We start from the raw sequence: 24,412 nt of genomic DNA, 5'->3' as shown, positions 1-24,412 counted from the left end.
TCTGGACAGGAGACACCTTGCCTGACTAGAGAAGTTTAGTTGTTCATACCACACAGAGTTTAGTACAATCCCTTTAGTGTCAACCCAACAGATTTATATTAAAGTGCTTTACTGCACAGTGACTATTTGGGCATGACGGTATGGTAATAGACAATGCAGGGGTCTCTACTTGAGGAATTGCCCAGGTGTAACTCAGTGTTTTATTTCTCCCAATTTCATCAGATCTCTTCACTGAAGTGGATAGAAAACCTGGTAATCTGGCAAATTCCTTTCTGCTTTCCCCACAATATCTCTGTAACTGTGGAAAACTGGGGCCGGCGCTTCTCTGTGGTGGTGACTGTAAGTGTGCTTCAGCTCTCACTGCAAGAACTAGGCAAGGATGAGTCAAGCAAGTGTTTTCTTTCACGTCTTCTCCTCAGGGGAAAAAATATATTGCTCATCACTACAGATAACTGTCTCAGTACTGGTGTGAGATCCAGGAATTTGCTGCTGGCTCTCTTACAGTGTGAGTTTCCAGCTCAGGGCTCTACTTCCCCACCACATTTGGAGCAGTGGGTTCAACTTGGTGCAGGAAGGGTAATGGATATAAAAGTTGACCTTCATCTGATAAGCGCCATTAAGTCTGACAGAATTTCAGTCCCAAACAGAAGAAGGAACCTTCCTCTTGCTGAAAATGCTGCTTTCAAGTGGTCAGGTAGTTGTCTAGCCTAAAAAAAGAAGGTGGGGGTCTAGGGGAAGGGAGGAGGGCTGTGTGTGAAGCCTTAAATCTACTTTTACATGGTTTGCTTTTCTTTTTAATGCTGACACGAGCTGCTAATATCTCGAGTATTGTCTTGTCTATCCTGAAAGACAAAAATCGCAGTTTTCAATGGCTTGAGCAACAGTAGTGCTGAGGTTCTGTGTGAGGGACCCACAAAACTCCGATCTGCTTTTTGACATCTCCCAACTGTCATACAGAAGTAATAATAGTGTATAGGATTGGGTTAAACCTCTTCAGAACCGCGTCATCTCATAGTTTAAGCTAGCATAAGATAATGTTAAGCATAAGATAATGTTAAGCCGCTTCATTCTTTTTTCTGTAGCTGAAATGATAGCAGTCTGTATTCCTAAACTCATACATGTGTGTCCCTGTGTAAAGTGTATCATGCCATACTAGGGCTGGGGTTTTGTTGGTGTGTTGCTTGGGATGATCTGTATCTCTAGGGAACCTAGGAAGTGCCTCCTCGGTACAAAGTGCCAAATAACAGTCAAATCACAGAATCACAGAATAACCAGGTTGGAAGAGACCCACCGGATCATCGAGTCCAACCGTTCCCATCAAACACTAAACCATATCCCTCAGCACCTCATCCACCCGTGCCTTAAACACCTCCAGGGAAGGTGACTCAACCACCTCCCTGGGCAGCCTGTTCCAGTGCCCAATGACCCTTTCTGTAAAGAATTTTTTCCTAACGTCTAGCCTAAACGTCCCCTGGCGGAGCTTGAGGCCATTCCCTCTTGTCCCGTCCCCTGTCACTTGGGAGAAGAGGCCAGCACCCTCCTCTCTACAACGTCCTTTCAGGTAGTTGTAGAGAGCAATGAGGTCTCCCCTCAGCCTCCTCTTCTCCAGGCTAAACAACCCCAGCTCTCTCAGCCGCTCCTCATAAGGCCTGTTCTCCAGCCCTTTCACCAGCTTTGTTGCTCTTCTCTGGACTCTCTCCAGAGCCTCAACATCCTTCTTGTGGTGAGGGGCCCAGAACTGAACACAGGATTCAAGGTGCCGTCTCACCAGTGCCGAGTACAGAGGGAGAATAACCTCCCTGGACCTGCTGGTCACACCGTTTCTGATCCAAGCCAAGATGCCATTGGCCTTCTTGGCCACCTGGGCACACTGCTGGCTCATGGTCAGTCGGCTGTCAACCAACACCCCCAGGTCCCTCTCCTCCAGGCAGCTTTCTAGACAGACTTCTCCTAGTCTGTAGCACTGCATAGGGTTGTTGTGCCCCAAGTGCAGGACCCGGCATTTGGCCTTGTTAAACCTCATGCCATTGGACTCAGCCCAGCGGTCCAGCCTGTTCAGATCCCTTTGCAGAGCCTCCCTACCCTCCAGCAGATCGACACTTCCACCCAGCTTAGTGTCGTCCGCAAACTTGCTCAGGGTGCACTCGTTGCCTTCATCCAGATCATTGATGAAGACATTGAACAGGGCTGGACCCAGCACTGAGCCCTGGGGAACCCCACTTGTCACTGGCCTCCAGCTGGATTTCACACCATTTCCCACCACTCTCTGGGCCTGGCCATCCAACCAGTTTTCCACCCAGGAGAGTGTGCGCCTGTCCAGGCCAGAGGCTGACAGTTTCTCAAGCAGAACGCTGTGAGAAACTGTGTCAAAGGCTTTGCTGAAGTCCAGGAAGACCACATCCACAGCCTTTCCCTCATCCAGCAGCCGAGTCACTTTGTCATAGAAGGCGATCAGGTTAGTCTGGCAAGACCTGCCTTTTGTGAACCCAAATACTACCAGTTGCGTTATCCTGAGAAAAAGCTAAGGCAGATGCCTTTGGATTTGAGTGTAATTTGGAAGAGGTGAATTGAGGTCCAAGTCATTATTTTATTCTGTCTTCCATTCCTGTGGTATTTACAGAACTAAGGCTTGAGTTTTTAGTAGTGCTAATGCCTTGTTGTTGAGGGTTTTTTCTTTTAATGGAAGCAGCACACAGCTAGCTGAACTTAACACTGAACTCGCAGCATGGTAATGGAACAGTGTCCCAGGTTTCACAGGTTATCTGTATATCACAGAGGTCATATTTTCTGAAATCCAGGACTTCAATTGTACTTCTCACTTACTGCAGGTAACACTTTTGGTGCTGGTTTATTAAACCACTAGGTGAATGTTAGTAAACTAGGACTTGTTACACTTCATAGCTGGCAACTGTCTGTGTAGATGTTCACAGTGTTCCTAGAAGGCATTGGGTGAGATCCTGAAAATGCTGTAGGAGGTGCATTGGAGTATGCTGAAAACCTTACAGTGGGTGAAATTTCCCAGAATGGCTATGCTGACCCATGCTGCCAACTCCCCACATGTGCATGCTCATCATGAGGTGCCCTGTGGGAACCTATTTTGGTTGCAGCTTTGCCTGGTTTTCCCTGTGGGTGGAAACTGCAGGCACGGCTATGGCACATAGCTGGGGCTTTTGAATTAAGCTTGTTTTAATTCCGTACTAATCTCGACTTCCTGTTTTTATTAAAGCTCTAATCCTGAGGCCCATCCAAAGCCCATTAAAAGTCAGTAGAGACATCCCACTTGCTTCTAGCCAGTGCTGCATCAGGCTGCCTTGGAGGGCACTGGGAACCTTTGACTTTGGCGTCTCAACCAGCTTGAGGTGCAGGTGATATCTGCTCTCTGTATCTTCTGCAGCAGCATAGGCAGGGATACTTGTGTCTTCCCCGAGCCAAAGGCAGATGTTTATACAACACTGCTTCAGAAAAGCTCAGCTGCCTTGATTTGGCTCTCGCCATTGCTCATCCAAGCACATATGGTAGCCAGCACATCCACCCATGGTACCAACGATGCAGATCTCTTTGGTGAAGAAGCTACTTCAGCCAGCCACGGTCACCCTCCGTGTTGCATAAGGAGAAGAGCATCGTACTGATTATATAAAAGAGATTACGTAACTGGGTAATTTGGTAATCGCCTCTCTAGTGAATGCTAAGAATAGCTGGTGAATACGCATTTATTTCTGTGATAGCCATCCACAGTGATTAAGCACTAGAAACCGTGGGTGCCAGGCTGTGGTGTGGGGTGAAACACTTGCCACCTGTGGTGTGGGGTGAAACACTTGCCACCTGATGTGTGCATGTTTGCACTCCCTAGCTCTCTGGTCCCTGTGCTGCTCTGGAGAGACATGTCAGTTCCTATTCCGCTTTCCCGATCATGCAGTGTGACCTGCTGTGTAGGTATGGTGAAGGTGTAAAACTGTTCTCTGAGTTGCCTTAGCTCTTGATGAACCTGTGCTAGTAGTTGGTGGCATCCTTATAATAGAATGCAATGTGTAGGCAGAGCAGATGATGGGGGAGGGAGTATGTATTGCTTTTCCATGAATTTGGGCTGGTTTTGCTTTCCCTTGCTTCCCAGAATATCTTTTTTTGTGCTGAAGTTGCCAGTACAATCTGTGAGATAACTGGGGGGATGCTGGATGTTTTCCAGGGCTGGACAATTTCCAAGATCATAGCAAGGAGCCTCCTGGGCTGCTTTGAGTCAACTGAGAAGACTACATGGTCTTCAGCCTGGCTCCTACCTGTGACTGCTGTGGGTTTATCCCTCACTTGTAGAGGGGAAGGTGACTCACGACAAAATCAAATGCAGCCAAAGCCAGCAAGAGCTCCCATAGTGCTAAATGAAGACTTCAGGGGAGATGGGGAAGGAGATGGCTGCTGTTGCAGTCACTTAGCCCGGAGAAGGTGGTGTGAGGGTGAGCTAAGGATAGCTCGGGAGAAGGTGGGAAGGGGGCGAGAGGCTGTGGCAGGGAGAGGAAGTGAGCAAAAGGAGTGCTCTGAGCACTGATGATTCATTTGGGAACATCAGTCCTGGCTCTGAAAATGTTCCCACAGTTCTCAGCCCGAGTGCTGGAGTCTGGGTGGCTGCTGTGTTTTGAGTTGGCTACTGAGTCCCTGTTCCCTTTTTAAAAAGCTTTATCTTTTTTCTGTACTTTCCTCTTCTCTTTCTTTCCTAAGCTTTCTTCACTCCCATCTACAATTCAGCCCTGGCACATCCACTTCCCACATGAACGTTGCCCGTCCCGTTGTTTCTTTACTTTCTCCAAGGTCTGTTCTTGAGGCTGTTCCATGTGCACTTCAAAGTGCCCTACAAGTCAGTGTTTCATGTGTTGCAATAAAATGCTTGCTACAGATTAAGAAATAACATTTATATATACATATATATTTATTTATATTTATTTGAAAGGAATATGGTTTTCCATTCTGTCACCTTTGCATGAATAGCTTTTTCTTTGCACTTTTTTCCTTTTTGTATGTTAGGATAAAGATTTGAGGGTTTGGCTTGCTGCTTCTCCCTGGAATTCCCTTTGCGGCTTGGCTGACCCTTTGCTACAGTAGGCTGATTAATGTAACTTCTTTGTACTTTTGCCTCCTCTTTTTAGTAGGATATCAACCCTGGAATGTGCTGCTGTTGCTGTCAGGGCAAAAGAGTGTTAGGGAAATTTTTTTAATAAACTTACAGGTGTTGCATAATGTAGATGGAAAGCAGGCAGAGGAGACTGCATGTGCAGCTGGTAAGCTTTGTGAACTGTAGAGAACACAGACAGCCACAGGGCACAGGCAATAGGAAACTGTTATGAGACCATGTAAATTCTCAGATCTTTAATGGACTTACTTTTCGGTCTCAAACTGCACATTTGGAAAAAGATGTCAGTTAAGTTGAGAGGTTTTATGCGAGAGCATGTAAAGGTGTGCAAGAGCTGTTGTGGTACTTCTATAAAGTGAAAACTGTTTAATTTGCAGCTGTGCAAATAGAATAAGAAAAATCCTAATAGGACTGATAAGGAAGTGTGAAGTCATGAAAAGAGGGGGAAGACCAAATTTATGTATTATATTAATTTGTTAAAACTATTGAAACTGAATTGTGACGTCTTTTACATGAACATTAATGAGACGTATATCTGTAAACTCCTGCCTAGGATAAAAAAAGACATTATTTACTAGTTTAAGATTGATGAGAGGGCTCAAAGAATATAAATATGGTATAAACAGGTATGAGGGCAATTTTCAGGTCTGGAGCAGAGACACTGTACAAGATTTTGCTTTACTTTTGTTCATGTTGCCAATATCAGATACAGCTTGTATAATCGGGTTAATTTTAGTAGGAGTGTATATTCTTCTGTGTTCTGGGACCTCCAATATAGGCTTTAATGATAATGCGGGTTGTTAGTCCATGGCAGAAACCTTGAGGTTCAGCTGAAATGTACTGAATGTATTGGATTTGCTAGCAGCACTCTCACTGGTGCGGAGGAGGATAATGGGTTGCATGTTTTGGAGTTTTAACTCTGATCTGAATTGGTGATTTAATTCCTTCCAAGAAAATAGGCTGTAAATTTATTAAATCTCTTATGGAAGTTTAAGTTCAGTTAAATAGATTCAGTTAGATGGAGTTCCAAAAGTAAGTCTGATGGAGAAAAAAAAATTAGCTGTATCTGTAAATGTTCCACTGTCTGGAAGTGCTGGATGGAGCCATATTAATAACTTCTAAGAAGATTCCTTTAGAAATGTTCCTGCCGCAAGCTTTTAAAAAAAGATCTAGACAGGGTTGGAAAGAGGAACCCTTTATAAGAAGTCTTTGTTTCAAGCGAGAACATAGAAACACGATGTGAAGCAAGGTCATGAAGTGACAATTAATGCTGGGTTTCCTGATACTGCCTAGAGAAAGCTCAGCAGCTTTTTTTACACAGCAGTAGGGATGGCACTTGGAATTTCATTGTCAGCATTTGCAAGTGTTACTCTAACACTGCTAATGACTCCCTGGACACCTCCTCGGAGGTTACTGCCTTGTGCATGAGGGTTGTAAACACACGGGCCTTGAGGAAGGACTGGGACCTGACTATGAAGCTGTCCATGGGAACAAAGGAGTCTTCCAAGGTGTTTGATCTCCCTGACTACACAGGCTTGCCAGATTTGTCTGGACTTGGCCCTCCTGCAGCCTGGTAGGTGTTTTTTTCAGCTAGCCAATGGCAGGGATGCTCTGTCTTTGGGTCTGGGAGATTGCCACAGAAGTCCCTGCAGAGCTGCTGTGACGGTTGCAGCCAGCGGGAGTGGCAATCTGCTGCTGTCTTGTGTACAGCTTCTGCATGGACCTACAGGGACAGAGGTGGTACTCACACCCAAATACCTGCTCCTAGAACACACACTGAAGGTGGCAAAACTAAGTCATGTACCTGACTTTAGTAGCTGGCTCTTCAACTGCAAAAAAAAAAATCACTCTTACTTTTTCTTTCAATGTTGTACAATGTTTTGGAGGAGAAACTTTCTTAACGATGCCCTAGACTTTGATATCTGCTGTATTCATGGTAGTGCCTTCTCCAAATATCCATCTTCCCAATTAGATTAAGTCTCTTTGTGCGTTTATGGTATTTCTTCATGCTTTATTCAAACTCAAGTAACCAAATAAAGAACAAATTGGGCTGTTATGCTTCAGAAGTCTGACAGTTAGTGCTTAGATTTTTATGGGAAACCAGAATTTTGCAATTATTTGTAATGACAAAAAGTGTGCTTGTCTGGCATCTCTCCCAGAAGGGTACTTAAGAAGCATTAACCATGCTGTAGCATGTTCTGGTTGCACCCAGGCCAGATGCAAGGCCACTGTGAAGGTGGGTAAGTAGGCAGAAAGTAGTGGAAGTGTCATGCACATCATTCATGACAGAATTCCCAGCTTAATACTTCTGACTCTTAGTTTCCCACTCCAGTGCAGTATGAAGAAACTACTTCGACTTCACTGTAAATACTTGGCTTTGTCTTAGTAGTTGCATGCTTTGCAACAAGCTCTTCTCATGAGCTAATAAATGTGGGCATTTTTGGAAGTCCCATGCTAAATATCTTGTAGCTGGAATTAATCCATCCAGGCATATGAGTGATATGGGGGAAGGTCCCTTGGAGTGGGACTCTTCTTCTTGTGGAATCATCAAATTGTCACCCTAATGTTTGTTCAGTGCATCCTATTAGTAGTATTATTAATTAAGCTCAGATTGTTAGTGATGACAATATTTATTTGGGTAGAATATGAACTAACAAAAGTCTTCATCTGCATCCCACCTCTTAGCTGACTAAATATGTTGAAGTTACTGTTGTCTTTTTAGTGCTGTGTTCGTACACAGTGAAATACTGTAGAAACTAATGCTTGCATTTGAAATTTTTTTGTTTTCTTTTTTTTTGCTTTTAATGAATCAGTCATTGAAATATGCAGTTCTAGGACAGTCTTAAGTTTCATGAAATTGGGTCAATACTACTGAGTAACTTCAGTCAAAATAGAAATAACAGCACATCGAAACAGTTTCAGCACTTTAAAAGGCTAGTTTTGTTTAAATATTTCCGAAAGCTAGAGAACTGGAAGTATAGGTTTACAGTATGTGGTCAGAGGAGAGTGGAACATTTTTCTGAAAAGCTTGGCATTCACTCAGTGTGGGAGGGCAGTTTTATCTCCTCTGTGTCCTCAGGATGATTTAAGTGTGTATCACTCTTCTGGAAGAGTTCCTAACCTGCAGGAGACAGAGTATACTGGAATTGATTTATGTCAATTGTTGACATTATCCCTCTTTTCCACTGTGTAAAGTACAAAGGAAGTATGGATTGAGCTAGGTGGAAAGCTATGCCATAGCTCAGTGGTTTAGATGCCCTTTGAAGAGGGAGACCTGTATTTGGAGCACTTGTTCCCATTATACCTTTGAGAGACAGAAGAACATAGAAATTAAAGACAGAAAGGAGGAAATGTTAGGTCTTTTGGTTGCTATTAAACAGCATGGCCTTCCCTTGGGAAGTCACTACATGGCGGATTTGCGGAATCTGCTTGGGTCTGTTGAAGGAGGTAATTCTGACCTTGCTGGTTTTTGTGATGTCCCCAAAATTTTACTGCTTTCGCCTAACAGATAGGATGCTGATGTAGATGGGCATTTGCTCCTATATTTTTGCATTTCATGCTAGTAGAAACACTGCCAGCACAAAAATCTGAGATGTTGTCTCCTCAAATTGCCTGCAGCTTGATTTTCATTCATTTCCAGGAGAGCAGAGAGGTTTGAGTCCTCCTGAGCAGGAGAGAGACTTGAACACAGATTTGCCATTGGCAGAGCACATTAACCACTTTGGGTAGATCTTGACTGCAAAGTGAAAACCACTACTGCCTCCTTTCTCTTACCTTGCTGTTCTGTAGAAGTGTCCTTTGGGACACTTAGCAGATGTCAAGAAAACAAAGATTTGTTTGTTTTGCTTGTTTGTTTTAGGAATGCAGGAAACAATTTGTTTCAGAACCAAAAAAAATACAGCTTTGTGCTCAACTCCTGAATAGGGGTGAGTTTCTCAGAAAATTTCTGTTGAAGTTTCAGATCAAGCTGGCACCATCTGGAGTTTACCTGTCACTATGTAATATGCTGATATGGTATATTTATATTTAATAAACAGATCATGAAAAATCTGTCTCCCCTTCTCCTTTTACATTGAGAGCATCTTGTAGGAATATTATGAATATTGTTGCACATCCAGGAAAGGAGTGTGGTAGTACTGGAGAAATTTATTTTAAATGATCGCTGTTCCTCTGCCACGGGAGATAGGAAAGGTGGTACAGTGAAGGCTGCAGAGAAGGCAATGCCTAGTGTGCCTTTCACAATCTTAAAGACTGTTGTAAAACAGATCTGTATAATATTTGGGCTTAGGATGTCGATAGCGTCTTTTGTAAGCACCAGATTTTTGCAAGGTTGTGGTGTTGCTGACATTGCTGTGCCAATTCATGGTACCTTCCTCAGCTCATGTCTGTCTGATAGGGACTGGGGAAGGGAATTCATGCTGAGGGTGGTTTTTGGGGCTCTTGTTTTCCTTTAATGAAAATCTCAATGCAATCCTAGATGTGTTTTAAAGGTTTTGTTTATATGAGCAGATGAAATGTCCCTGGAACTGGAGGTTTAATGCATAAAATGATGAGTTTATACATTCCTATGTAAGTTTCTTCTGTGTCTGCTGTTCTAATTGGTTTTATTTGGTTTTGGTTTTTTTCCCTTAATATTTTAAAATAATCCAATTATTTACACTTTTTCTGAGCTAGTCCAGTTTTACAATCTTATGTCTTTGTGGCTGGTGACAGGGCTCATAAATCAGGATTGATTTAGTACTGGGAGCTTTATTGTCAAGAGAGGCTATTCAAGGGCTTTGTGGAGTGAAATTAAAAGGGAAGAGACAAATAGTTTTCAAATAAAACTATGCACATCAGCAAAATCAGTCCTAAAATTTGTTGTACCAACATGTAGAATTGGCAGTCTGGGTTTCTTGTTGCACACTGGATTTAGGCTCTGAGGAAACCCTGCATCTTCAGCTTGTGATCACAATTTTATGCACATAAACAGTACAAGATTGTACAATGCCCCCGAAGACTTCTCTGCTATCAGGCAGACGCAGCACAAGCAGTGTTGAAGCAAGCTGCCTACATGTATGCCTTGCAAATACGCCTCAAACCTGACCTGAGATGAATAGATCTATGGGTGGATACACAGCCCAAGCTTTCCATCTCTTCAGTGCTCTGTCCCTTAGCTGAGGCTGTTGGCAAATTGGTAATGAATCCTGTGACGGGGATGACTTCTTTTTGTTGACTTCTTTTTGTTGGGTCCAATATGGCGATACGATGGTTGAAAAACCCTTATTTCTTTAGTACTCAACTTATGTTAGAAATCATCAGTTACCTCATTAATTTCTTCATATATTTGAAGATAGTTTTCCAACCAGTGTTTTATGTGTGTCCTGCTGTGCTTCTCAGCACACGTTTTATGTGTGTCCTGTTGTGCTTCTCAGTGCTTCTGGAGGAGAAAGACCTGGGGGTGCTGACAGCCAACTGAACATGAGCCAGCAGTGTGCCCAGGTGGCCAAGAAGGCCAATGGCATCTTGGCTTGTATCAGAAACGGTGTGACCAGCAGGTCCAGGGAGGTTATTCTCCCTCTGAACTCGGCACTGGTGAGACCGCACCTCGAATCCTGCATTCAGTTCTGGGCCCCTCACCACAAGAAGGATGTTGAGGCTCTGGAGAGAGTCCAGAGAAGAGCAACAAAGGTAGTGAAGGGACTGGAGAACAAGTCTTACGAGGAGCGGCTGAGAGAGCTGGGGTTGTTTAGCCTGGAGAAGAGGAGGCTGAGGGGAGACCTTATTGCTCTCTACAACTACCTGAAAGGAGATTGTGGGGAGGGGGGAGGTGGCCTCTTCTCCCAAGTGACAGGGGACAGGACAAGAAGGAATGGCCTCAAGCTGCACCAGGGGAGGTTCAGGCTGGATATCAGGAAAAAATTTTTCACAGAAGGGGTCCTTGGGCCCTGGAACAGGCTGCCCAGGGAGGTGGTTGGGTCGCAATCCCTGGAGATATTTAAAAGACAGGTGCTCAGGGACATAGTTTAGTGGTGGACAGGAATGGTTGGACTCAATGATCCAAGAGGACTTTTCCAACCTGGTGATTCTATGAGGCTGAGTACAGAACTATTATTTCCTAAGTCCTGTAACATTAGTTTCAGTGAATGCCCCCTGTCCTGAGAAGAAATTACTTCAAGTACTTTTTTACTGCAGCAGATAGATAAGATCTGAAATGTGTTGCTGTAAGAGATTGCAGAAGCAGATATTCAAAAGGGACTAGACAAATTAATAGAAGAGGGACCCAAAACAGTAACTAAAGGAAATAAAAAGGAAACTACACTCTAATATCTCAGATCCAGTTGGTCCATTTGTTGGAGATGTATGAAGGGAATCGACTCCAGACAGTGGGCAGGCTCATGGCCTTTCCCGACACAGCACCTGCCACCGTCCGAGACAGAGTACAGGTACAGATGGGCTCTTGTCTCACCCATCATATTTCTTTCAGCCTTGCAGTTACCTATATTTCTCAATGTGCAATTAGCAAGGGCTGGATTAATAAACAGTGTGAACAGAATATGACTTTGGGCTGTACCTGAAGGTGAAAAGGCAAAAAGCCTTTATAAAGGTGCCAGAAGCATCCTTATAAAGCAAGACAACAAAATGTCTTTCAAAAAGTGCTCAAAGAAATATTTGCATTCCTCCAGCAGAATAAATTTAGGACACTGAACAGGTTTTGAATGTGCTAGTCTTAACAAAGTCCTCTGAAATAAAACTACTATGTCAATAGTATATTTTATTTCTTATTTCAAGCCAAATAAATGAAATATTTATCATTCAGTATAATCATTGCATAATCATAGCTTAATTGAATTTTAACCACTACCACATATTGCAAGGGCAAGCATAAAATATTGATTACCTAAACCCCATACAACATATTCAAAATATTTCAGACATATGATCCCTGACCCTGCAGAGAGATTGAGAAACAAACCAACCAATCAATCAAAACACCTTCTGCAAGTTCATACATGGAAAAGTTATGCAGTATTCAATAATCCATTAAATATTCAGGCTCTCCTGATACAGCTGAAATCAAAGAATACAAAGCCATGATTATGTAGACTTAAAAATCCATAAACAACCACAAAAATGATTTTATGCCTGCAAGACACAGATCATTCAATTTAACACAACAGCTCTCCAAGCATGAGGAGCATCTCCTTTCACACTTGCAAAAATCCCATCAAACTTCATGGCCCAAGAATTGGCTATTTGAAGATTTAGAAAGGCATCCTATTTCGACCAACATCTCATATGGTCTCATATGAGATCTCAACATCTCAGCAGCATAACATATGGTCTATGTGGTAGCTTATTGAGGGTGCTTTTCATGAAATCATCATGATAAAGCCACGGAAGATATTTCAGGTTTCAAGACAAATGAAAGTGTCTGTAAGATCTTTCTCATTTAAATCATTCTCTGACAACCTTGGGCAAGCACCTGGAAAACCATAGGAAATTTATAACTTTGAGGAAAAAAAATTGACTGAACTTTGCTTGGAATTAGAATTAATTTAAAGACTAATCTCATATCAAAGCTGCACGGATTTAAATAGGAAAGGTTTACTTTTTTCTTCCAAAATTACATATCCAAGTTCCAGAACCAAAAAGCATTGCCTAAGGCTTTTCCAGTCAAGAGGAAAGTTGATGTGACTGAGGCCATGAAACAAAGGAAAAAAAGAACTCCAGAAAAGGCGAAAAGGTACTTGTCTCAACAGAGGGAAGGAAGCCCATATCTGGAATTTTTGCCCCTTACTCTTTTTTTTTTTAAGAAAAAACCAAAAAAAAACCCCAAAAAACCAAATTATGAAAGACAGAGAGTAAGCATTCCTTGATGTGAGAACTAACAATACGGCAATTGGTAATTCTGTTGTTATTAGTCCTCCTCCTCCTTAGCATTCAGTAAAAGGCTATCGGAAATATCTCCTCCTCATCTCTGTTAATGGTAGAATCTGTGCAATTTTATTTAAACTAGTTCAGTCAAACTTATCTCCATCTTTCCTAGCTACAGGCACTTCTTGGAAACAGGACTATGGACCTGAAGGTATACCTTAAATTCCTAAAGGAGAAATTAGTCCCTAGTAGTATCTGCTGAAGATTTGAGGCTTCCCTCATGGAAGAAAAAAAAGAGCTCAAATTGATCTTTTAAAAGAAGCTAATTTAATTTCTAAGCTTTTAAGGAACCGTAATAAAATAGCTCATTGGCTTGAGTTGAATTCCAGTAGTGTTACTGACTTTTAATTGTAATTTATTCTGCATGGGGTTATTAGTGGAGTAAAGGACTTCTCAACACAGAGAGCTAAAGACTGTGGGACCTACCTTGAAAAGTACGTATTGACTCATGCCTTGTGAAGCTTCATTGCTTTTGATAAGGCTGGCCAGGAGGTAAATTAGTATGTGTTCACCTCCTGTGCTGACACTAAGAAAGAGAGAAACTAGTCTAGCATATTTTTCAAAACTCAGTGCCAAGAGGCTTACTTGATTGGGCTGTAGGAAGAGATGGACAGATTTTACCCTGAAGGACTGTGGGTAAGTGCAGCTGTCAGAAGGCAGTTGGAATACATGTACTGCTTCTGCACTAAATGCTCATCTGCCTTCTGTGGCATGAGCATCAGTAAGAAAGCTGCCCTTATGACTGACTTATGACTTATGACTTATGACTGACTCATAAGAGCTATACAGCATAAACAGAAGTTTTATCATGTGATTTCTAGCTCACCCTATTGTTTCAAACTAAATTTTGTTTTAAATAGCTGTGCCAAGAAGGCTAACAGCATCCTGTCTTGTATCAGAAAAGGTGTGGCCAGCAGGACAGCAGAAGCTGGTGAAGGGTCTGGAGTATAAGCCTTATGAGGAGCAGCTGAGGGAACTGGAGTTGTTTAGTCTGGGGAAGAGGAGGCTGAGGGAAGACCTTATGGCTCTCTACAGCTACCAGAAAGGAGGTTGTAGCAAGGTGGGTGTTGGTCTCTTCTCATAAGCAGCAAGTGATAGGATGAGAGGAAATGGCCTCAAGTTGTGCCAGGGGAGGTTTGGAATGGGTATTAGGAAAAAATTCTTTGTTTGAAAGAGTGGTGAAGCATTGGAACAGACTGCCCAGGGAAGTAGTGGAACACTTCATCCCTGGAAGTGTTCAAGAAATATGTAGACATGACATTTCAGGACATGGTTTGGTGTGGTGGCGTTGGGCTGCTAGTTGGACTTGATGGTCTTAGAGTTATTTCCCAACCAATTATATCATTTATAGTTGTACTGCCCCAGTGTCTTCCAGTGGTTCACCAAGCAACGTAGTTAACATCTGTGCTGTGGTGTTTGTGTCTCTCAAGGGTGAAGGCTGGAGTTCTGGTGGAGCTCTTGGTTTTGTAAAGTGTGTTGTTTTTTTACTGTGCACTTTTATTAGAAAAGTAAAGTCAGATACTTTGTGCCTTTGGAAAGAAAAACAGTGGTATATATGAAGGTTTCTGTCCGTCTTCTTTCATGAAGACTAGAGATATAATCGAAGTTAGACATGGGCTGTTCACAGAGAGGAAGCTTATCTCTCCTATATTTCTGAAAGATGAACTAAAATGATCTGCTTATGCCAGGTAGGTGAAGATACTTGCCCAGAGTCCGCTTAGCGAAAGTCACCCAGCTAAGTATCTTCCAGATAAGAGACCGTGGGAAGTTTTTTGAACTCATTTTTTTGTGGTATGAAACTCTGTTGTAGAGAATGGAGAGAAAGTGTGGGTTTGGGTTTTTTTGTAAGCTATGGGGTTTTGATTTTGGTTTTTAGTTTGGTCCGTTTCGTGTTGTTTGTTTTTGGTTTTTGTTGTTGTTGTTGTAGCCTGTGTTGTTGAGGCAGTGCATCTGATGCTTGGTGCCTGTTGGATTTTCTGAGGCACTGATGCCTTTATGGTATATCACATGCATCTCTGTAGGTGCTGTAGCTGAACTGAGCGATGGCAAAGGCACCCATGCCAAGACATATCCTACAGGATGAAGTAGGATCTCCGAGCTGTTGGTGCCTCTTAACTGTGCTCTGCCCTTGAAACTGCAAACAAATTTAACCACTTGTGGATGTGCATTGAGAGTCAGAGATGACTGGAAAATCCTTAAAAAACATTCTGCTGCCCATTTTGGCTTCCTTATCTAACCCTGTCACTGCACTGGTACCACTGTAGTCACAGTGGTGAAATGCAGGTGGAACTGAAAATCATCTGCATTTTGTTAGTGTTTACTTCCACATCATTTTTATCCATTTCAGTATTGCTATACACAAAGAAAATTCTTCTTTTGATCCTTAATTTGGTTATCTGGACACAAACTGCTGGAGGTAAAACTGGATTATTTGTTTTGATCTGTACAATTGCTGATAGAATCATAGAGTAACCAGGTTGGAAGAGACCCACCGGATCATCGAGTCCAACCATTCCTATCAAACATTAAACCATGCCCCTTAGCACCTTGTCCACCCGTGCCTTAAACACCTCCGGGGAAGGTGATTCAACCACCTCCCTGGACAGCCTGTTCTGGTGCTCAATGACCCTTTCTGTGAAGAATTTTTTCCTAATGCCCAGCCTAAATCTCCCCTGGCGGAGCTTGAGGCCATTCCCTCTTGTCCTGTCCCCTGTCACTTGGGAGAAGAGGCCAGCACCCTCCTCTCTACAACGTCCTTTCAGGTAGTTGTAGAGAGCAATGAGGTCTCCCCTCAGCCTCCTCTTCTCCAGGCTAAACAACCCCAGCTCTCTCAGCCGCTCCTCGTAAGACTTGTTCTCCAGCTTCATTGCTCTTCTCTGGACTCGTTCCAGAGCCTCAACATCCTTCTTGTGGTGAGGGGCCCAGAACTGAACACAGTATTCCAGGAGCAGTCCCACCAGTGCTGAGTACAGAGGGAGAATAACCTCCCTGGACCTGCTGGTCACACCGTTTCTGATACAAGCCAAGATGCCATTGGCCTTCTTGGCCACCTGGGCACACTGCTGGCTCATGTTCAGTTGCTGTCAACCAACACCCCCAGGTCCCTCTCCTCCAGGCAGCTTTCTAGACAGACTTCTCCTAGTCTGTAGCACTGCATAGGGTTGTTGTGCCCCAAGTGCAGGACCCAGCATTTGGCCTTGTTAAACCTCATGCCATTGGACTCAGCCCAGTGGTCCAGCCTGTTCAGATCCCTTTGCAGATCCTCCCTACCCTCCAGCAGATCAACACTTCCACCCAGTTTCGTGTCATCCGCAAACCTGCTAAGGGTGCACTCAATGCCTTCATCCAGGTCATTGATAAAGACCTTGAACGGGGCTGGACCCAGCACTGAGCCCTGGGGAACCCCACTTGTCACTGGCCTCCAGCTGGAGTTAACTCCGTTTCCCACCACTCTCTGGGCCCGGCCATCCAACCAGTTTTCCACCCAGGAGAGTGTGCGCCTGTCCAGGCCAGAGGCTGACAGTTTCTCAAGCAGAATGCTGTGAGAAACTGTGTCAAAGGCTTTACTGAAGTCCAGGAAGACCAGATAGTGGTGACATATTGAGAACTAGATCCTAAAAGAAATATTTGTATGCTTGTGAAGAGACTAATGCACCTGCTGCGACTATTTAGTATTTCTTAGTGCTACGCTTCAAGGAAGACTTGCAGAAACACAGGGATGTGAACAGTAGTATTTAGTTTAGATGTATCATCAGAAAAGAAACTGGTGTGACATTCCTTGATATTCCTCATGCTCCAAGATGCTCTTGCTTTGCTACTCTTGGATGAAGTAAATATAGTAAATAGGGTAGACTTTTTGGACAAGCCCTGACTTGTTGTCCTGGTCCTAGTGCTTTCCCCCTAAATCCTTAATCTTCATATAAATCTGTGAAGTTCTTGATAAACTTCCTTCATGCTGTCTTTTCCACCAACCATTGGGAAAGGCTTTCAGTAAATAGATGCACTTTCTTCCCTTGCTTTTCAGCAGGTCCTCCCATGGACTCAGTGGAATGAATGCAAAATGTGACAGCAGTTGAGCAGATGTATCAAGACTATTTGCTGGCACGACAGGAAATATTGCTTCATTGCTTGCTTTTACCGTCTTTGCATCTCGCTTTCTGCAGCATCTTTTGTTTTATACCTTGCTAGTCTCTGCTCCTTTCCTGTGTAGCAATTGTGCAGCAATGTCCTGGTTCCTGGTTAGGGTTTCTAGATGCAACCAGTGATAAATACAAAATAATAATCATACTTTCTGTCAAACTCTTTCTGGTGAATTTATTTCCCATATATTTCTTTCTGCTAAGCACAGCAAACAGCTGCTTGTACCGGCAGAAACTCCTGAAAACTATCTTTCCCGCTGTTTATTTTCCCTTTGGTCCATATGGATTTCTCCTTAGACCTAGGAGCAGATGCACTATGCTGTGCAGTTGTATGACATGCTGTTGCTTACTTTTCTGCCCTGAACTCATAATGAAATATCCTAAATGATGATAAAAGCTTTAGCACCAGCTTCATTTCATTTTAATAGACCAATAAAAGCAACCACTGTGCAAACTGCTGGCTCCAGTACTCCTGCATAAGCCATTAGCAAAACAATACTGGCTCTTGACAAAGAAAACCAGCAATGACAAATACAAGAATTTGCTCTGAAAACAAATCAGCAAAGTGCCAGTGAGTCTAGAGACCCACTCTTATGCATGCTGACTGCTGCGAGCAATTCATCTGAGGTTGAGAATTTGGCACTTTCTCATAATTTTTTTTACATTCTGGCTTTTTTTTCCTTGTCTCCTGTAAATGTCCTTTGCAGTGTTTCCAGCAATGCTGGCAGCTGCCCAGGTGCCCAGGAAGCTTTTCCAGTTAACATGCGTCCATGGACACCTGACAGGTTTTGTATTTTATGCATGAGACTGGCTGATCTGGCTGCCTCTTGTGCTCTCCCACTGCAATACCAGCAGCTAATGTGTAATATTTTCAACATTCTACCCCACATGCCAGGTACAGTGTGTTGGCTTTGAAGAGCAGGAGTCTCCTCATAAAGGCCTGAAGAGCTCCGAGATGTCCCTGCTACAAGGTCCCTGGTTACCTTGCTGTTGTGGGGAGGTGGAAGAGGAAGCGTGCCCATCTCATGGGACCCCAAGCATTCAGCCTTTCTTACTGAACAACAACAAAAAAATCCCGGGAGCCTTTATTTACCTAAGGTTAGTTAAGTGTGCTTTGAAGAGTGCCTATACAATTGGTACATGTCAAAGTACACAGAAATTGTACAAGTACCTACCAACCCTCATTGACTATAAACTGGTACCGTCTGCTTATATTTTATCCTCTGGTGCTTTGCTGTGTTTAAGAAACAAAAACACTGTTCAAGTTTTGGTACCTGCATAGACAGTCAATGATCATGGGCTGCAAGCAAAGGGGGTTGCACCCTGGTGATTTCTCATGGATGGTAAAACTCCCAGCAGGGTGGGTCAGAAGACCTCAGCTCTGCTGACAACCTTTTTTGTGGATAGTTTGTGGTTAGGCTTTACCTAAACTCTCGACGAAGGCAATAGAGAGAAGAGGGGACCAAATCTTATCAGACCCCTGTCTTTTCTTTCCTTCAAGCTTTCTAATTTCACTTGCTGAATTTGAGGATGTCGTGATCACTCTTTTCTAGGAGAAGCTTTCAGTATTTTAGACTGTCCTAAGATATTCACTGAGTATGTGCCAGCTGATGGGCTTGTTTTGGCAATGCCCAATTTAAAACACATGCTGGAAGAAGGATGTAGATGATTTCAGTGAGAGTGAGAGGATAAGAGAGAAGATTGAATTATCCCAAAACAAACCTTGGAAAAGGAATTAATTTGCCTCTATTATGTGTTTTGTTCTAATTTAGTTAGTTGTGTTTTAGGAACAAATAAGGAAACTGAGACTTCTTTCTGTGCCTCTCTAGCCTGGTAGAGCATTTAATAAGTTTGTATGGACTCTTGCTTCCATCTCCTTGCTTTTGCAGAACTGGGTGAGCAGAGCAGCAGCATCACCTCTTGTTCAGATGTTGCTTGTCTGTTAAGATTTGTTTCACTGTCCCTAAAGTGAAACACTCTGCCGGTCATCTAGGTGGATGTCATTGTGTGTATACATTTTCATAATTTATATTATTCTATGATTCATTTGTGTTCAGCAGTGTCATTGGCAATAATCTTAAGAGTTCACGATTTGGTATTCTGGTCTCCTGTAATTTTTCCTTGCTTCTTTGTGCTTGTGATATTTTGAAGAACACTCATCCTGTTGTTTCCACTTTCCTGCTGTCAGTTCTGGAATAAAGGTGGTGTTTCTAACCTATTAAGAATGCCATTACTATGGTAGCTAGAATTTTGAAGTTGCATTTTTTGTAGAGATGATCTGAAATAGGACAAGAATTTTCACATGATCATCCGTAGACTCTCAGTGCATTGTGGAATTGTTATTTTTAGTAATCTTTGCTGTTTAGTTGTCAGTCTCAGGTTGCTGATATTCCCTTTCATCCCCCACCAAGATCAGCTGCGTCAAGGGGTTATGATTACTTTCACGAGTGAACACAGAGCTCTGTAGCCTGATGTTTGCAGACAAAAAAAGCTTGACATTTCATTCTCTTTGAGCAGTTATAAAAAAAACAAAACAAAATCATACCACATAGAGAACTCCAACAACATCCCGCAGCAAAGCCCTACTAACTTCAGTTTCACAGAGAAAAGTTTCTCTCAATGATGTTTCCTTTCCGTTTTTATACTTTTTTTTTAGTATTTTTTATTTAAATGAACATTGTACTGTTCCAAGAGTGGTCCATATGGATGTGTCTGGAAAAAGTCATTGAGTCATCTCACAGATGTAGTCATTCTGGACGTAGGGTTTTGTTTTGCTTTCTGTCCCCCCCAGCAAAATACTTTGTGAAAATGGGGCCGTGGTAAAATAGCTTTGTGGTATGTGTTTTTTCTTTTCTTCTCCCCCCACTGAAAGGCAAACATAGTCAGCCCTTTAGTTGCTTTATGTGGAAGTACAGTTGCAAGCCCTGAAGTCTCACTGAAATCTTCTGGCTGGACTAGGCTTGAAGCATGAAAAACGTCCTCTAGTGTAAAGGTTTCCAAACTGTCATACAAGTACCTCCGATGGCGCATGAGCTAGCCCAGAGGGATCCAGACACTGCTTGCTTAGCAACTGAAGATGGAGCTGCAAGAGAGGTAACTAAATAAGCATTTCTGCTGCATCTAACTTCAGTGCTTCGAAAACATTTTTAGCGTTTAGACGTAGCTTTAGTTTTTAGATTCTCCTTGCCAAGCTTAAGAGGTATGTTTTATTTCCTTTCTGTTCCCTGCAAATACCAAGTACTTCATCACTTTCTCCCCTACTAATATAGGGAAATGCACTCATCTAGACCATTTACAAGTTAGTTAAAGACCTTATTCAGGGAGATAAGGAAGCAAAACCTCCCCATGTAATGTATTTCACACCAGAAGCACTCAACATTTAAAATAGAAAGGAAAATCAGCTTTTCAACTGTAAAAATGTTTTCCACTTCATGAATTTTATTAAGCACATTTTTTTCCTGCTGTATGATATGTTATTGAGCCTGATCTAGTCACCTGGTGAGTTGACTAATAATTTTAAATGAGAAAAGAGAAGCTGGAGAAAATGTTTGGTGTGGCTGTCCAGTGGTCTATATTATGTTGTCCTTCTACCTTTTCTCTACTTGCTATAGTTGTTGACTTGACTTTGGCATTCACGCAAGCTAAAATATCTGCCTCCCACTTAGACAGCCTTGTGCTAGGACTGAAACTGGAGCATATTGTTCAGTCATTAAATGGGCAATGTTGAATACTTGGGAAATTAACAACAGCTGCAAGTTCTTCAGCTATTTTTATTTGTACTGTGGCTATAATTTTTCTAGTATGTTTGTGCTGAAGTCAGAAGAGGAAAGGAAAATAGATCCCTCAAGAGGCTGACTTTTTTTTTTTTTTAATTAAAAAAAGGCCATGCTGAACAAAAGCATCCATAAAATAGTACTGAGGGCAGCCTAGAAGTTTATTCACTGTTACGTGGGCCCCTTAGTCTGCTTGCTGGTATGATGTTCTGGGGCTTTTAGCAGTACCTGGGCGCATGGTGAGGTCACTGGCACTTTCCATGGTCAGCCCTCTCCTTTAAAAGCCCTACTGCTAGTAGCATCTGTCTTAGCCTTTCATAAAGGCTGATGGCAGCAAAGCAATTTTCTGTTTTGTTTTATGGTCCTAACCATAGATGTAAGCCAAAATCCATGGCAGCCACTCCCTTGGTATGTCTTTGAATGAGGCTGTAAAATCAAGCTCAGAAAGCTTAAGAGGGTGGTTGTAAAACAGGATTTCTTAAGTATCCTTTAACAGTCCAGTGACTAGGATTTCTTTCCAGGAGTCCCATTATCAGGTGTCAGGAATGACAAGGCAGAGCTCACGCTTTAAAATGAGAGGTCAGTGTGGATCCATGGATTGGCATCTTGCCCTGGCACCAAAGGGATGCAGGCTCCTGCTCTGATCCTTTCCCCACAGCACCAGGCAGCTCTGCAGGTGCACAGAGGAGATGATGCTGGGGGAGCATTTGTTGGTTCTTTTTGGAGGCACCTTCAATTGGCATTCCTCACAAGGAGTTAGGATATTGTCTTGAGGTTTGGAACATAGCAAGAAATAGCAGCTGGAAGAGTCACTAGGGGGGAAAATGAGGTTTTTGATTAATCTGTGGCCTTTTTAATGTTCTGATTAAACACTTGGTGAATGCAGGAATGAATGAGAGGAAGCCCCTCCTGAAGCATTACCCTTTCTGAAAGTACAAGAAGATGCTCCTTAGAAGCCTTGCCATTGAGCAACAGTAAGAAACAGACATAACTGCATTGTTTGATTATTTGAAAAGAAATTTAGTAAGAAGGCTTTTTTCCTTTAACTAAGGAGAGAAGTGGTCCAATTATTTTATCTTTTTATGTGACCCAATTCATGTCCAGCTTAAGTAATGGACGTCTTGCCATCATTTTAGAAAAAATGCATATCACTTTGGGAATTGATAGCCATTGTTGAAGATGTGAAGATGTGTCACTGGAAATGAATAAAGGAGGTGTTTTGCTGTTCTTATTCAGTAACATACAACTTTAAAGGCAAAGCCAAACCTGTTGCCCCTAACACTTCTACATGTGCTTAACTTCACTCCTGTGAGTAGTAGCACAGGATCCTCTTCATGTGTGGAGTCCTATTCATATAATTTGAAGTACTGAGGCTTTATTTGGCATCTTATATCTGATTTGGGAGTCTGTAAACTAGGGTAAAGATTTCTGTTGCTATAGAGAAATGTAGCTTTATTTGCATGAGTTGGCACCCCTGCAGTTAAACTAGAAGAAGTTTTCATCTTTTCGTTGAAAATGAATGCCATGGTAAGCACCAAGTGTGAAGACTTTTCCTTTCCCAAATTAGAGGCTAAGCATGCTACAAAACAAAGTGCGGGGAGTGGGGTGGGGAATTGGGTCACCTTGCACTGTGGGAAGACGATAAAAAGCTTTCTGCCCTGGACCAGTGTGAGGAGATGTAGCTAATTCATGGTTTAGTGCTTCTGTGTCAGAAAGAGCTCTTCGTTTGAATCTCAGTTGAACGTGAAAAAATGGGAGCTGCTGCATTGCATGGAGGAGAGGTGCAACAGCCATCTGTCTGCAGTATAAAAATGACAGTCAGTGGAGTCGTCCCCTCACCAATACCCTTTGCAGGGTTCTGTCGTTCCTCTATGGTGGCCTGTCATTTAGAGTCTGCTGCTTGGATTTCTTTAACTGTCACTCTGTTGGTTTCTGATCACCAAAGCTCGTTTGGAAGAATGTGAGGAAGAAGCCTTGACTGAGGCTCGGAGTTGGTGCAGTTTGTTCCAGTTAGCCTCCTCTGTCCGTGATTGTTTTGTTTCTGAGGAACAGAAGGGAGGAGGGGAAGAGACCTGACTGAGGTCTGATGTCCTTCTGGATAATCCACATCCTGAAAACTACACCTGTAGTGTCACAGGAGAGAACTTGGCATGATTCTGGTTTAATTATTCACTTCTTACCTGCTAATTCTAGCTGGCATGCAGACTGGTGAAAGAAGAATTAACTGCAGATTATATTCCACTTCTAATTTTGCTGGTGGTTTTGGACATGTCAATCCCTTGCTTGTTTCTCTGCTCTGCTGATTCTGTTCCATTTCTTTCTCCCATCTTAGAGTTTACATTTGTGATTACAGTCTAAGGGTCCTTTTTCTCCACAGGACTGCCCTGGCAATACGTAGGAACTTGATGCTGCATCAGTGCCTTTGTTCTGTGGTGCTGTTTCCCCTCCAGGATGAACCCTGTAGTGCTTGGAAGAGCAGCTAGTGGGCCTGTGAAGTGAGGGGCAGCAAGGCAAGCTGTGGAAGCAGGGACAATGTCCTTGATACCTCTGGAGTTGCCCACTGTTTGCACGGGGATTGAATTTTTTCTGGAATCTCAATTTATGCAACATTGTCAATGCTAACCAAATATGTGAGTGCGCCTGTACTAGTTTCTGAGCTATTGGTGTTATTTCCATCTGTTAATGTGGGCAGGCACTATTAAAATCTTCAGCACTTTCAGTCTGGTTAAATGATTTTCTAGCTGCTATGTTTATAAATTAAACATTTATGGCCCTATCTCATGCTGTCATCCATCCATAGCAATACCTCCAGGCGGGAATCTTGAGCTTTTTTGGAGTGTAGACCACATGTTAGCAGAGAGCAAACATTTCATTTATACCTCATCTCACTCTTGCAGTTCTCAGTTGCAGAATATCTCTGAGGTAACCTCAGACATTCTTTGTGAGGAAATAACCTTAGTAAAGAGATTTTTGATGTCTGTGTCAAAGGGAAGAGTGGAGTTCATTGCAGCATCCTGACTTATTTTTTGAGTCTTGTCAGGTAGCTTCACCACACATGAATATGATCTATCATCTACAAGCAGAAATAAAGAAGAATGTAGCATCAGGTGAACTACTTGGTGGCTAGAGGTCCAACAGTCATTTGTAACTGTTACTAGAGAGGCTGAAAGCTTGATGGGATCTCAAGAAAATCCACTACTTTTTGTCTTTTTAAAAAAAAAATATTTATTTATTTATTTCCTCCCAGGAAGCTATTTTGAATGTGGAAAAACTGGGATGATCTCTCAAACCAAGGAAGTGATCCTTTTAGAAAAATACCAGATACTGGTATGCCTTTGATTTAAATGAAGAGGTTTGTTAACACTCTTAATAATTACATTGGAATTCGACAAACTGGAACATTGGAGATATTGCTAAGGTACATTCAGGCTCCTAACAGAAGAAAAGCAATTTTTATAGTCTTA

The 24,412-nt window shown here is 42.6% G+C and overlaps 1 protein-coding gene across 2 annotated transcripts in view; it reads left to right on the top strand.

Moving 5' to 3' along the window:
* The window catches only part of VOPP1 (VOPP1 WW domain binding protein), a 65,457-nt gene that overhangs the window by 8,580 nt on the left and 32,465 nt on the right, over nucleotides 1-24,412 (top strand). Inside the window, exon 1 of one of the 2 annotated variants that reach the window (XM_069859760.1) lies at nucleotides 14,043-14,096. The exons of the other annotated variant lie outside the window; for it this stretch is intronic. Coding sequence (XP_069715861.1) covers nucleotides 14,058-14,096 — 39 coding nt within the window. The 5' untranslated portion in view covers nucleotides 14,043-14,057. Of the gene's footprint in view, nucleotides 1-14,042; nucleotides 14,097-24,412 lie in introns of those variants that run through there. 2 annotated transcript variants of the gene reach the window in all.

The sequence above is a fragment of the Phaenicophaeus curvirostris genome, chromosome 6 (genome assembly GCF_032191515.1).
Source record: "Phaenicophaeus curvirostris isolate KB17595 chromosome 6, BPBGC_Pcur_1.0, whole genome shotgun sequence".
In the NCBI taxonomy this organism is placed as follows: domain Eukaryota; kingdom Metazoa; phylum Chordata; class Aves; order Cuculiformes; family Cuculidae; genus Phaenicophaeus; species Phaenicophaeus curvirostris.
The sequence above is the reverse complement of the archived record's forward strand: the minus strand, read 5'-3'. Positions and strand labels throughout refer to the sequence as shown.